The following is a 12,462-nucleotide window of genomic DNA, read 5'->3' as shown; positions in this document are numbered from 1 at the left end:
AAATGTAAAAATATATATTATTCTTAATATACAGGGGTTAACGTGGCTGACACCTGAGTAAAACTTGCCTTGAGTTACTGTCCAGTGCTAGTGATGGGCATCCCTGGCCATTCCCACACCCCTCTGTGACCACTGCCACATACCCACGAGAGCTGGGGAGAGGCACAGGGGGTGTGGGTGCAAACAGAAGCAAAGGGCCCACTGACCTCAAAGTCAGGAGCACTGTGCTCGGCTCCAGAGCTGGCCAGCCACAGATGAGGAAGACATCCAGACTTTCTGTGCAGCACAAACAGTACTGCCTTGGATATGCTGGAGCAATGGTAACCCCTCACCCCTGCCCCACACCCTGCCAACTAAAAAACAGAAGCTTGAAGGAAGAAATGAAACTGATCTGATACTTGACTTAATGACAGCATCTGTGGACATCCCAGTGACAGGGACATCATGGCCTTCAGGACCCAGGAACCACCACCTGACTGGGTATGCCAAGCACGTCAGCTTTCCCATCATATTCAAACAAAGCCCTCTGGCTGTCATAGCAGTCTGGAGTTGGTGGAGCATGGGCTGTTGTCAACATCTGAGTTGTAAGGAAACCGGGGTCCAGAGAGGTTAAGTGAATCACTCTCGGTCACACAGCATGTAAACTGACAAGCCAGAACGAAACAATGTCCTCTGCCTCCTATCTAGTAACTTCTCCCCTGACTGCCAACATTCCACATGGCTTTTTTGGGCATGTCGCAAGCTCTGGGCCTCTGGTTCCTCATGTCTAGAATGCGAAGAACCACACCTAGCTCATGCGACCAAGCATGCTGCCTCTGAGAGTCTGAGAAGCAGAGGGTTAAATGTCCCAGAAGTGCGGACGCCTCCCAACTATAACCCACCAGTGATTTCTCATGCCTTGGTGCTTTGAGAAGAACACAACAACTTCATGACCATGTTTTTAGGGAGGAAACCTTGGTGTCGCCTCACTGAGAGATGGGAGAATCAAGAAGTGATCCAGCGTTCCTGCTGCGTGTTATCACTTTGGAAGGGGCACCATGTCTTGCTAAGTCCCCTTGTCTGGCTGTGGGAGAGGTGGCTGCAAGATCGCAGGTGCCCTTCCTGCCACACACCCCGAGGAGCATGGAGCACTAAGCAGTAAAAGTGTTACAATGACCCAGCAGGATCTGGGTCCCTTCTCAGCTCCTTACTTGCTCTATGAGGCCCCAGGCAAGCTCTCTTACGCTCTGAGGCTGGTTTTCGAGTCACTACAGATGGGGGTGATATCCCTCCTCAGCTGATTTCCCGCAGTGGCCATGGAGCCACCAGTGAGACCAATAAAGTTATTTTCGGTAAAAGGACCACCCCTGACCCCTGATAGAGATAGCTGATTTTGAGACTGGGGCTGGGGAAATTCAGGGTGAGACTAGAACATCTCGTTGTGGGGGAAAGCAAGAAAATGTGTAAGAATGGAAGAGGCCACCACAAAGGACAGCAGAAATGGCCTGAATGTCAAATGTGAGACTGTGAGACAATGAGACAAGAGACAAGACACCCATCCTGGGTGATAATGTGTAGTGTATAACCCAATAAAGATGTCCATGAAGCAACGCTGTGAGTCCAAAGAAAAGAAAGAGGGAAAGGCAGAAGGAAAATAAGTTCTTTACAGAAGAATGCCAACTAATATAAGCAGAAGAAATGACAGAAACAGAAACAACATTATTTCATAACCACTACAGCAATAACCGATTCAGGTAAGAACATCCAGGAATGCCAAAGCCATTGGGGGAAGACTGTGATTCAGGCTGTGCAGAAATCCTTAACCATAGGACCCCAGTGAATCACCAACGGCAGGACAAACTCAGGTGCCTCCTGACACAATACTAGACATGGACACAAGAGCTCTTAGGCCATCCCCCCGTCAAAAGTGCTCAACCCAAATGCAAGCATGAAACCAACCCAGACTGATGGACATTCTGCAACACAACTGGCTGCACTCTTCAAAAAACATCCATATCATGGAAGATTTAAAGGAAAAAAAAAAAAAGGTAAGGAATTGTTTCAACTTAAATAAGACTAAAGAAACCTGACAACTAAAAGAAATGTAGGATCCTGAAATGGATCTTGGATAGGGAAAGAAAACAACAACAACAAAAAAACCACACACACAAAAAAACTACAAAGACCAATGTTGGGAGATTAAAGAAATTTCCAAATGGACGGCTAACGGCAGAATGTAAACAACTGGGGCATCTGGGTGAAAAGGTCCATTGTACTACTCCTGTAGCTTCTCTGCAGGTTTGAAAAGTCTCAAGAGAAAAGGAGCCCCATGGTCGGCTCAATCCCTACAGGGTGTCCGGACCGCCATGACGCAAATCCAGGGGTGCCCCTAGGGGGACTCAGGTGTACTCACCCGTCAGGTACTCCAGGACAGCGGCCATGTACACGGGCGCCCCCACTCCGATCCGGTACTTGGGGTGGCCTTTCTTGATGTACCTCAGCATCCGCCCCACCGGGAAGATGACTCCTGCCTTGGCGGACCTGGAGGTTTTGGTAGACTTCTTCTTCCCACCCCGGCTCGACATGGTGGCAGCCCTGGAGGTGGATCAGTAAAGCACACTGTGGAGGCAAGAGGCACAGACGTCAGGACCATGGGAACGGTGTCTGCCCCCCGGCCCATGCTCCCCGGCCCCTAGGGGAAGGGCTACTGCCTGCAGCCACCGAGCCCCCACCGAGCCCAACTGGGGCCCTCTGCTGGAGCACCTCGCCCCTGAAAAGAGAACAGCAATGCTTTTCACCTTTGATACCGTAACATCCATTTCAGCGGCCATTTCCGCTCCAACACTACTCTGACAATGAGTGCTCTTAAGTACCTTGCCTTTATGCCCCATGATGTAAAAGGCAATGGGATTTCTTGGCGATGTCCTACACACTTGTTCAATAATTGCATTTTCATATCCTTGAGACCAAGATGGACACACGCGGAAGCCTTCGTGAAGGAAAACTATGACACCCGCCCCCAGCAATGATGGAAAGCCTGCTACCTAGGTCGTCTGATGAAAGCAGCATCTCTACCTCATGATCCTTTCTCCATGGGGCCAAGAACAGCTCACCAGAGTTCAGCAGGATGCTGGGCTGTAATCACAGGCCCTCAGAACACTTCCAGTCTGCTAGCTGGGCCTGTCCTTAGAGAAGACGGAGAAGTGCTTGTCTTTCCTTGCTCCTCCTCCCCATCTCCATCCAAAATGCCACTTGAGTCCAGAGGATACTCTGTCTCCATCAACTCTCAGAAGGCCTCTCCTGTCCACCCGACTATGACTGAATCCAGGCCATCACGAACATCTCCTGAAGAGGTCTCTCCACAGCGGGCCATACTCTCCAATCGCCCTGCCCTCCGGGCTGGTACAGAAACACCTGAATGGTTAAGGGCTCTGATCTGAAAGCCTTCTCTGGCTGCCACATTCCTGAGGAAGAATCAACACCCTTGGCCCGTCATGGAAATGTCCTAGAAATCAAGGCCTGGCACATCCATCGGCTTCACCCTATACCTCTGGTGCTCCAAACTTGGGCACAGGGGGAGTCACACACAGCTCCCCACAAATGCCCTCCCTTTGGCAGGGGCCCTGCCCTTTGGCCAGGACTGCCACTATCCCTCTCACTTGAGTTCTGCCAACCCTTCCCCAAGTGCTCAGATCCAGCTGCTCCATCCCTGGGCTGCCTTGCACACGACAACACGATGATGTGGCTATGCCCCCATCTCTCCCATCAGAAGGTAGGCTCTCAGAGGGCAGCCCCTGGCTGCACTCCTAGCAGAGCATCAGTAAGGTCTACCCGTGTGCTAAGAGGATTCAAGGTCTCAAATATTCAATGACAGCATTCAAGTCATTCATGCACTCGCTTCAAGAACTGTGCTGGGGAATGGAGACAGCAAGGCACAAGGCAGGTGGGATCTTCTCTGTTCTCCTGGAGCTCATGGGGCAGAGAGAGATGCAATAACCCTACAGTTATTTAAGTGATAACCATGAAAGGCAGCGAGGGTGCTGGGAGAGGGGTTGTGAAGAGGCCTCAGCCTATCCTTAGGTACCAGGCAAGCATTTCCCAGAGGACATCTATGTTCAACTGAACATTTGTTCACTGAATTTGTTCACAAATGGGCAGGACTCTCTACTGGTAAACTGAGGTCAGGCTGTGGGCTATGTAGGTCACTCCAGCTCCAATAGGCCATGCCACAACACCAGCAGAGGCCACAGAGTTAGGAGTCCTTGTTACTGATGCCCAACCCTATATTCAGAACACACTGTGGTCCATATAACATCAGGGTGATGAATAAGGTCATCTCAAGACTTCTGCCTGACACAGATAGCCAAAACAGCAGACAGCAGATTCTTGGGCACTCTAATGGGGCAGTGGAGGTGGTGGCTGGACAATTATGATGAGAACCTTACATTTCTCATCAAGGGGCACCGAGTCTTAACTGATCACTGCGAGCTAAAGAGAACCCCAGAAGGGCCTGAGTTTCTCTGAAAAATTTAAATGGCCCCATTTCCTCTTGCAATGGGCTCCATTTTGAAAGAGTCCCTGCAAACAGGTGTCCATGCGGACTCTGAGCAGGAAGTAGTATACATACACACATGTGCACATGTGTGTCTGCAGGGAAAACTGTCATGGGGCTTCCCAGCAGTCTTTTCCTATAGTACAAATGTGTTTCACGGACCAACCCCACACCTCTGGACTAGGAGTTTTCAGATCTGAACATTTCCCTTCCTTTAGCAGGAGAGGCCTACGGTCAGTGATGATTAATGCAGCTCAGCCCTGTTCTTCCCAGAGCCCTGGTGTCAGCTCCCATCCCCAGGCAGAGCTGTCTGGGTATGTTTGGGGCTGCCACTGTGGCAAATAGTCAATGTCCTGTCCCAGAGAGGAGCCATTAGCATTCACGAGCCTGATGGGCCCTCGAAATGCTCCTGGTGTTTCCCTTCCACTCCAGCCTTTACATGGACATGCTGGAGCCTCCCAAGTACATACCTAGCTGTGGCCCCAGGGCTCTGTTCTGACTGCCTGTGGCAAGGACCCACTTGAAAGTCCCATGGGCACCTGGAACTCCCTCCTCTGGGTTTCTCAGCCCCAGCAGTGACAACCTCATGTCCCAAGTCACCAAGCAGTAGTCAACCTGGGCCCTACTTCTCTGCCCATCTTCACAGTGCCCAGCCATGAGCCAAGCTCTGTTGAACCCGCCTCGTAACTTCTCGGGCCTTTTCTCTTCTCTTCGGCCTCCCTGCCTTGATTCAGTTCTCTCTCCTCACCTATCATCCTCAGCTCCAGGCTCTCTCCATGGAGGCCAGAGGATGTGTGTCCCCCCTGCACGTTCCCCGTCACCCTGAGCCGGCCACAAACAGCATCCTTCGCCTGTTTCTGAGGCACTGCTTCCTGCCGCCCTGACTTCCTGACCTGTGATGCAGGGTCCAGAATAACTCCCCCGCCTCTGACGCCTTTTGTGCTCTTTCCGATCCACTGCGCTGGCGCTCATGCTATCCCTGTCCTCAGACCCGACCGCTGACTGGCGTCACTTGCTGCTCCCTGTTTCCGAAGCTCACCTTCTGGAATGTATCGGTGCACCTGCCTCCCCTGCCGGACTGCACTGCAAGCGACTTGGTGCCAGGTGGTTAGCTCGTCCCTAAGTTCCTGGGTCCTAGGCAGGACCTTCAACATCATGGATCCCCAAGTGTCACTCTGCTGAGAGGAGAACATCTTCACACCTAACTTTTGGTCAGGCTCCTGATAACACAGCCCCATGTCTTCATCCCCCAGGGCTGACCCTGCAGCTCCTGCTCCTCACCCCTCCCCATGTTCTTCCCGCATTTCTAACTGTAGGTCCCCAAGCTGCAGCCACAGCTCGGAGACATTCTGGCGAAGCCATGCAGCCTCTGACATCCAGTGATACGTGCTAACTTTAAAAATATCTTTCAGAAAATCGCCTTGTAGCTGGGCAGTCTCCAGATAAACCCGCAAGTCTGCCCAGTCCATTCCACTCTTCAGGGGTCTGTGGAGACATGGGCGGCCATGGCCAGGCACCCCCATGGGGAGAGAGTGGCTGTGATGGACGTGGACATTGAGCACTAGGGTTAATGACAAATTCCAAAGTCAGACTCGCTTCATTCGGGTTGTGGCTCTGCTCCTTCCTGCCTATGTGTCCTTGGGCATGTGACATAATGTCACCCTCAGAGCTTATCTTACCATCAAGCGGGGATGAAGACAGAATGGACGCCGAGCAGTTGGTGGGAGAACAGAACAAAAACATGCATATACAGGGCCTGACAAGCACTGATGGAGTAAGTGCTCAGGACAGTCAATAAAAATAACAACAACGTGTATAATTTGAAAAGAGGCCGCCTCCTGGAAAGATGATGTGGGCTATTCATACTGGCAAGGATGGCACCAGCTGCTCTAACAAACAAGCCCCTACAGCTTGTTTCTCCCTCGTGAAAGTCCAAAGTGGGTTTCCATGATTGGCTGGTGCTACTGCACATGAGTCATAGGCCCAGACCCCTCCCATCCCTCACAGCGCAATTCTCAGGGTTACCACAGAAGGGAAAAGGGCATGGAGGATAATGCATGGAGGCCCTCAAGGGCCACACCTGAGGGGGAAGGGGGTATACCACTACTAACCATAATTCACTGACTGGAACTTGGTAATACGGTCTCACCTAACCCCAAGAGCAGCTGAGAAATGTCCTTTAGCTATCCAGTCAGCAGAGAAAACAGCCAGCTCCATCACACAACAAACCAAGGTAAAAATTGACCATGAAACCAGGGTGTGAGCAGCCAGCCAAAGCCCGTTGGGTCCTATGTGACCCATGTCCTGCATCCAGCCTCGTCTGAGAGTTGGATGGTCCCCTGTGACAGAAAAAGTGGCTTCTAACACACTTGGTTTCTCAAGGCACTGATGTTGCTCAAAAGAGAAACAGCTCTACTATCTTGTCAAACCGACAAAACTGTGTGCTTCCTTCCTGGACTAATCATCCAGGAGGGCACCCCATTCAAGAAACTGGAAGTCCTCACCCCTAGAGAGGGCCCCCATGTGCTTTGACGATGGTTACATGGCTTCAGGCAACCTTGGCATTCATTCATCATGGCACATCATCTTAGCTGGGTCTTTTTTGACTGGAAATGAAGGTTCTGTGGTTGATCCTGAAGGGATCTCTGTGGTCTTTACCTCTGCAACCCCTCTGACTACAAGTCAATCACAATAGACGCAAACCTTGCTTGCAGAAGCCCAAAGCTTACCCAGAGTCGCACACTGGTGGAGAATGGCTGTATGGAGAAGTTAGCCAGGCTTGAGTGAGCGGCAAGTCTCTTACCACAGGCCTCCCACAAACCGAGATGGGACAGGGCATGTGATCTGTCCTCATGGCACAGGACTAGGAAGAAGGCTGGCTGTGAAACCAACCTCCTCCACCTTAGCAGTTGCTACACTGTTTCATCAACGCCAATTCCCTTGTCTGTTGTGAAGGGATACACCAGTGGGCTCTGCTTACCAGGCCCCCAACAATCTGTGATCTGGTAGGTTCTAAAATACTGGCTGGATGGTGACTGATCAGTTGGCATTTATAGTAGATGGGGTGCTCTTGACAAAGATGAGGACAGCATTTCCAAAGGTCATAGGCCACAGGACTCAGAGATATGGCAAGCGGGACATCAGTCAGGCACCTTCAGTGAGACCATTCATGGACACATACCTGGCCAGTCCCTGTGGGAACTCATATCCTCAAAATTCTGGGAGCTCGTGGAGTCACCTTAGGGATTCCCAGGAAGGGAATACCACAACTGCACCAACAGCTAAAGTGGGAGCCACGAAGGGGCCTTCCCACTCCCTGATAATTCTATGGTTCCTGCCTCCTCTCTTGCCATGAGACTAGCTCGGTAAAAGATGAAAGAGACCAGAGGGAAATACTTAGCTTCCGCGCATCTGTAAATGACTGACCTCCGTTAAGGCTACAGCATAGACAACTCTTTATCAGGGCACTTACAAAACCACTGTAACCAGCGGTTGTGAAGTCTTTTATTATCCAAGCAATGAAATTCGTGCATATTGATCCCGAATGAAATATTGACCAGAACTGCTGGGGAGCTGCTAGTCAAACGGCCCTACTTCCAGCACCCGAGGATGGAGGAATCTGAGCAATCAGTGGTTCAAGTCACTGCTGCCGAGAGGACCGCACCATCCACTCCCTGCAGCTGGATAAATGCCCACGAGTCCGCATGCATTTGTCACTTCCCATCAACTCCAATCGTGACAGCCAACCTGAGGCCCTTAATTTGAAGCGTGGGACCACTAATCCTGTTGACGGCATTCTCTTCCATTTACTCCCATCATACCAGATGATTAACAGTGTCACTGCTGTCATGTCCCCAGAGGCACAAGGATCTACTCCACAACTATCACTCACAGAGCCGGGCTTCAGAAACAGCCCTCTGATTGGCCGAGAAGAGAGACTTGCTCTGGTACACTAGCCAATCAGAAGAAACATCTCTCTCCATTCATAAAACACTACATCATCAAGTGAGCTGGATGATTAAAGGGCTTACGGTCCACCTTCAGTGAGCCAAGGGATTACAAACAAGGAGAGAAGGACAAACTGGGATAATAAATAAATCCTAAACTGCAAATTTTGTTCCAGCACATGTATCTTTCTTGTGTGTCAGGTTTTTGTAGTGGGGTTAAAAACAGAAGCCAAACACAAGTATTATTTAGGAAAGAGTTTCCAGAAGGCTAGTCTGGAATTAAAACTTCACCTAAGACCCCAAGCTCGTGATCTACGCTAAAGGAATTGCACTAACTTTCAATAGCAAGGCACTGTCTCCCTGCTTCAAGAGGAAACTTTCCTTCCCACCTCCTCTCCCTTTTAAAGGTTTGTGCCATATTTAAGATAGCCATTTCAATGGAAGACTATCAAAGGAAAAGTTTAATGTGAGCTTCAATAGAGAAGGACCCGGGTTGGATGTGGCTGGCATCAAGAAGCCATCAGTATTGCTGAATGGTTGAAGTATTCCCAGTAAGAATAAAGAACATCTAGCCACGTCTCTCTCCTGCTCAGAGCCTTGATGGTTTCTTCTAGCTTTACCTGACTCCCTCTAGGATTCAGCCATTCTGAGCCCCTGGCAGTTCCCCCATATGACCTCTATTCTCACTGTTCTAAGACTCAACACATGGGGCTCCCCAGGCCTCAAAACACTTATCCACATCTGCCCTCCTCTGCCCAGTCAATTCCTACTTGGCTTTCTATAACCAGGAAGGCTTGCTCCTGCTTATGTCACTGTTCTGGGGGACTACCATGAGAGTTACTGTGGCCTTCTGCCACCAACCTTACAACAGCCACTTGCCTATCTTCTCTTGCATTACCTTCCCAATGATGAGGACTGGGCATCTCTTGATCATGCTCCTGACCCCAGAGCCTGACTCAGAGGTGATTCTCAGGAATTATTTATTGAAAGACGGTTTAGATATGATCTGGCAGGCTTGATCCAAGCACAACAAACTATACAACTCTTCAGAACCCACTTAGGCTCTCTTGTAAGAGCTGGGATGGCCTCCAATGTGCTTCTAGAACTATAGAATGTGGGGGAGGACCCACAGGATTGGCATGGGCCTCCCAAAACCCTGCTGCTTCCCAGCATATGTGCCAAGACAGAGTTGTGAAAAAACCTAACATGAACCCAAGACAAATCCAACAAAAAGCAGAAGCCTGCTGTAATTCTGATCAATAGCATATATAGGTTCTTACTTGGTTTGACAGCTTGGGGTTTGCACTTTGGTTTTATTTTAATAAATCACCTTGAAATGACCAGGGACAGCATTAGCTCTGAACATATTAGAGGCAGGTCCCAGAGTGCAGAATACATGTACTCCAAGCCTCTCTATGGGAAAAGGATAAGGGGTCTCGGAGTTCTACTGTCACCAGGACCAGAAGAAATGGCAGACAAAGATGTCCCACTCCCTGCCCCTGGTCCCTTGGGTACGGACCACACCAGTGACTTGGGGCTGTGTGTTAGAGTGTCACAAGTGGTAGTCCAGACCACTCCTCATTCTAAAGACCCTACCTCAAGTAATTTTTCGCTTAAAACTCTTCCCTCCTTCTTAATACCTTCATCTAGCTATCAGCATGGTAGGCTAAAACAAAGTAACAGAATGAAGAGATTTCCTGCTCTCCTCCTAAAACTAGAGGGGGAAGAATTTAAAGACTCAAGGGTCTTCTGGTTTGGGTTGGCTTTTTGTTTGTTTTTTTTTTTAAGAAAAAAATTTAAATTTTTAAAGCAAATCTATCCCCATTGGAGAGGCTTTTGTGCAAGACCTGGGATGACACTGTCCGACTCTAGTCCATTTGTACAAGGGGTCTAATTTCCAGTTGCAGGCATAAGGTGGGCATTTCAGAGTCAATAAGTGCTCTGAGGGCACCTGCAGCAGGTGGATTCCACCTAACTTACACCTAGAGTCTCCCATTCAAACTTAAAGCTCTTTGAAACTCCCCTAGTCTGCTGAGCAGGAAGCCTGGGACAAGGTACTTTGCCCCCTCTTTAACGGTAAAACCTCAAACCACAAAGGTGGAAGAAAGAGAAGCCAGCAGGAAGGCCCCTCTAATTGTCTATTTTTATATGCTGTTTATTGGATCATTAAAATCTTACAAGGATTTCATGGTAATTGTAATTGCTGAATTCAAAGTTTGCCTTAGCTGTTTGTACAGATGTTTCTCGCTTTCAAACTGTGCAGTATTTTCCCTAACATCTTGTCTGAAAGAATCTTCCAATCTACTGACCAGATCCCTGAGCGATCCGTGGTCCCAGGAGTGGAGGCGGGGCGCGCCACTCCGCACACCTGTTGTCAGGTGACACCGTCCGCAGCATCCAGTGCTCTCACCTCCCCACCCCTCCCCACCCCCAGCGAGTCCCTACCCTCCCGGCCTTCTCCACCCTGGGAGCCTACAGCCTTCCGGAGTTACCTTTTTAAAAAAACTCCCAGCCACGAAGCAAACAAAAGGCCGATCAGAGAAGATGAACGAGGGCAACCGGGGTGGGGGGTGGGGTGGGGGGTAGGAGTGTTCCCGCGTTCCCTCTCCAGCCACTCCCTGGACAACCCCCTCCCGGGCCCTGCCTGGCTCTGATCCCACGAGTGTATCCCCCCAGCCGCCAACCCTCCCCTCTGCGCAGAGACCGAGCCAGACGCCTACACCGCCGCCACCTGGCTCTCGGGCCTGACTTATTGTGCAGGGGCCGGCAACTCGCGGGCCGGCGGGGGCCTCACCAAGTACAACTCCGCGCACCGCAGCTCCCGGCCGCCCAGGCCCAGGCTGGCCGGCCAGCGCCGCGGGGCCTCCGCGGGCCTCGGGCTCAGCCCGCTCGCGCGCCCCGGGAAGGGTCGCCGGGAGAGGGGCCAGCACTGTTGCCTTCCCACAAAAGCGCCCAGGCGCGGGCAGGAGGACGCGGTTTGGAGAGAAGTTGGCTTCCGGGTTTGCTGTTTGAACAAAACCAGAGAGAATCCCGCGCGGCCCGGCAGGGCCTGGGAGGGCGCCGAGCGCGCGCCGAGGCCCCGCATGGGCCACGACGCGGAGCGTGGCGACCCGAGCCCGGCGGAGCGCCGCCCGTGCGCGCCAGGCTCGGCCGCTCCCGGGTCCCCGCGGCCGGAAGAGCGGCGACCGGACCGGGCGGCGGGGACCAGGCGCGCGGCGAGGGGGCCCGCGCGGCACTTACGGGGCGGCTCGGCGGCGGCGGCGGCGGCGGCAGCAGCTAGGTGTCCGGCCCGTGCCCTCTCGGCCGCTCGCGCCTTTTCTTTCCGCGCTCCTCGCTGGCCCGCCCGCCCGCCTCCTCGCTTCCCGCCCGCGCGCCGCGCGCTCGCCCCCTCCGCCCGGCTCCGCTGCCGAGTGAACTGGAACCAGTCGCCGCGGCCCCGGGATTCCCACAATGCACAGCGCGCCGCTCGTCACATCCCATGCCGCCCCGCGCGTCCGGCCACCCCTCCCGCGCCACCCGGGCGCCCCGGCCTTGACCCCGGTCCCGCGGCTGCGCGCGCCGCGGCTTCCGCGCTCCGTCGCCGGCACGTCGGCGGGTCTGTCCGCCGGCCGCCCCGAGGCCCCGCGGACAACCCGGCTGGAGACTGGGCGCCGGACGCAGGGCCGAGCCCCGGGCGTGCCCTGAGCACAGTGCTGGGAAAGGCTCCGGTCCCCAGCAGAGAAGTTTCTCCCGCGCGCCTCCCAGCCTCTGTGTCTCCAGCGACACTTCCTGAGCACCTACTGTGTGCCTGAGCACGGCACTGTAGCCGACTCAACCCTAGAAGCTTTCCCGTCAGCCCGGGGAAGGGGAGGCATAACTGCTGTTACCAGCCAGCAGTGCGTGTACACCGCCCGCACACCTCAGAACTTGCCGCTGTCTTTTGGTGCAAGGCCCCGCCGAGCCCTCTTTGGCTCCCTTGGGCTTCTTTACAGTGACCCCCGGAAG

At 52.6% G+C, this 12,462-nt stretch overlaps 1 protein-coding gene across 5 annotated transcripts in view; it reads right to left on the bottom strand.

Annotated features, from left to right (window-relative positions):
- LOC116586549 (core histone macro-H2A.1) overlaps positions 1 to 11,948 on the bottom strand; it is a 74,568-nt gene extending 62,620 nt beyond the window's left edge. For 2 of the 5 annotated variants that reach the window (XM_032336667.1, XM_032336668.1), the window contains exons 1-2: positions 11,719 to 11,948; positions 2,393 to 2,598 (exon numbers count right to left, since the gene is read on the bottom strand). In XM_032336667.1, coding sequence (XP_032192558.1) covers positions 2,393 to 2,564 — 172 coding nt within the window. In that variant the 5' untranslated portion in view covers positions 2,565 to 2,598; positions 11,719 to 11,948. Of the gene's footprint in view, positions 1 to 2,392; positions 2,599 to 11,272; positions 11,290 to 11,718 lie in introns of those variants that run through there. The other 3 variants (XM_032336664.1, XM_032336666.1, XM_032336665.1) reach the window with 2 other exon arrangements.
- Positions 11,949 to 12,462: the final 514 nt, after the last annotated feature.

This window comes from Mustela erminea, chromosome 3 (genome assembly GCF_009829155.1).
Source record: "Mustela erminea isolate mMusErm1 chromosome 3, mMusErm1.Pri, whole genome shotgun sequence".
NCBI classification, from domain to species: domain Eukaryota; kingdom Metazoa; phylum Chordata; class Mammalia; order Carnivora; family Mustelidae; genus Mustela; species Mustela erminea.
Note: the sequence above shows the minus strand (reverse complement) of the source record. Positions and strands in the feature narration are given on the sequence as shown.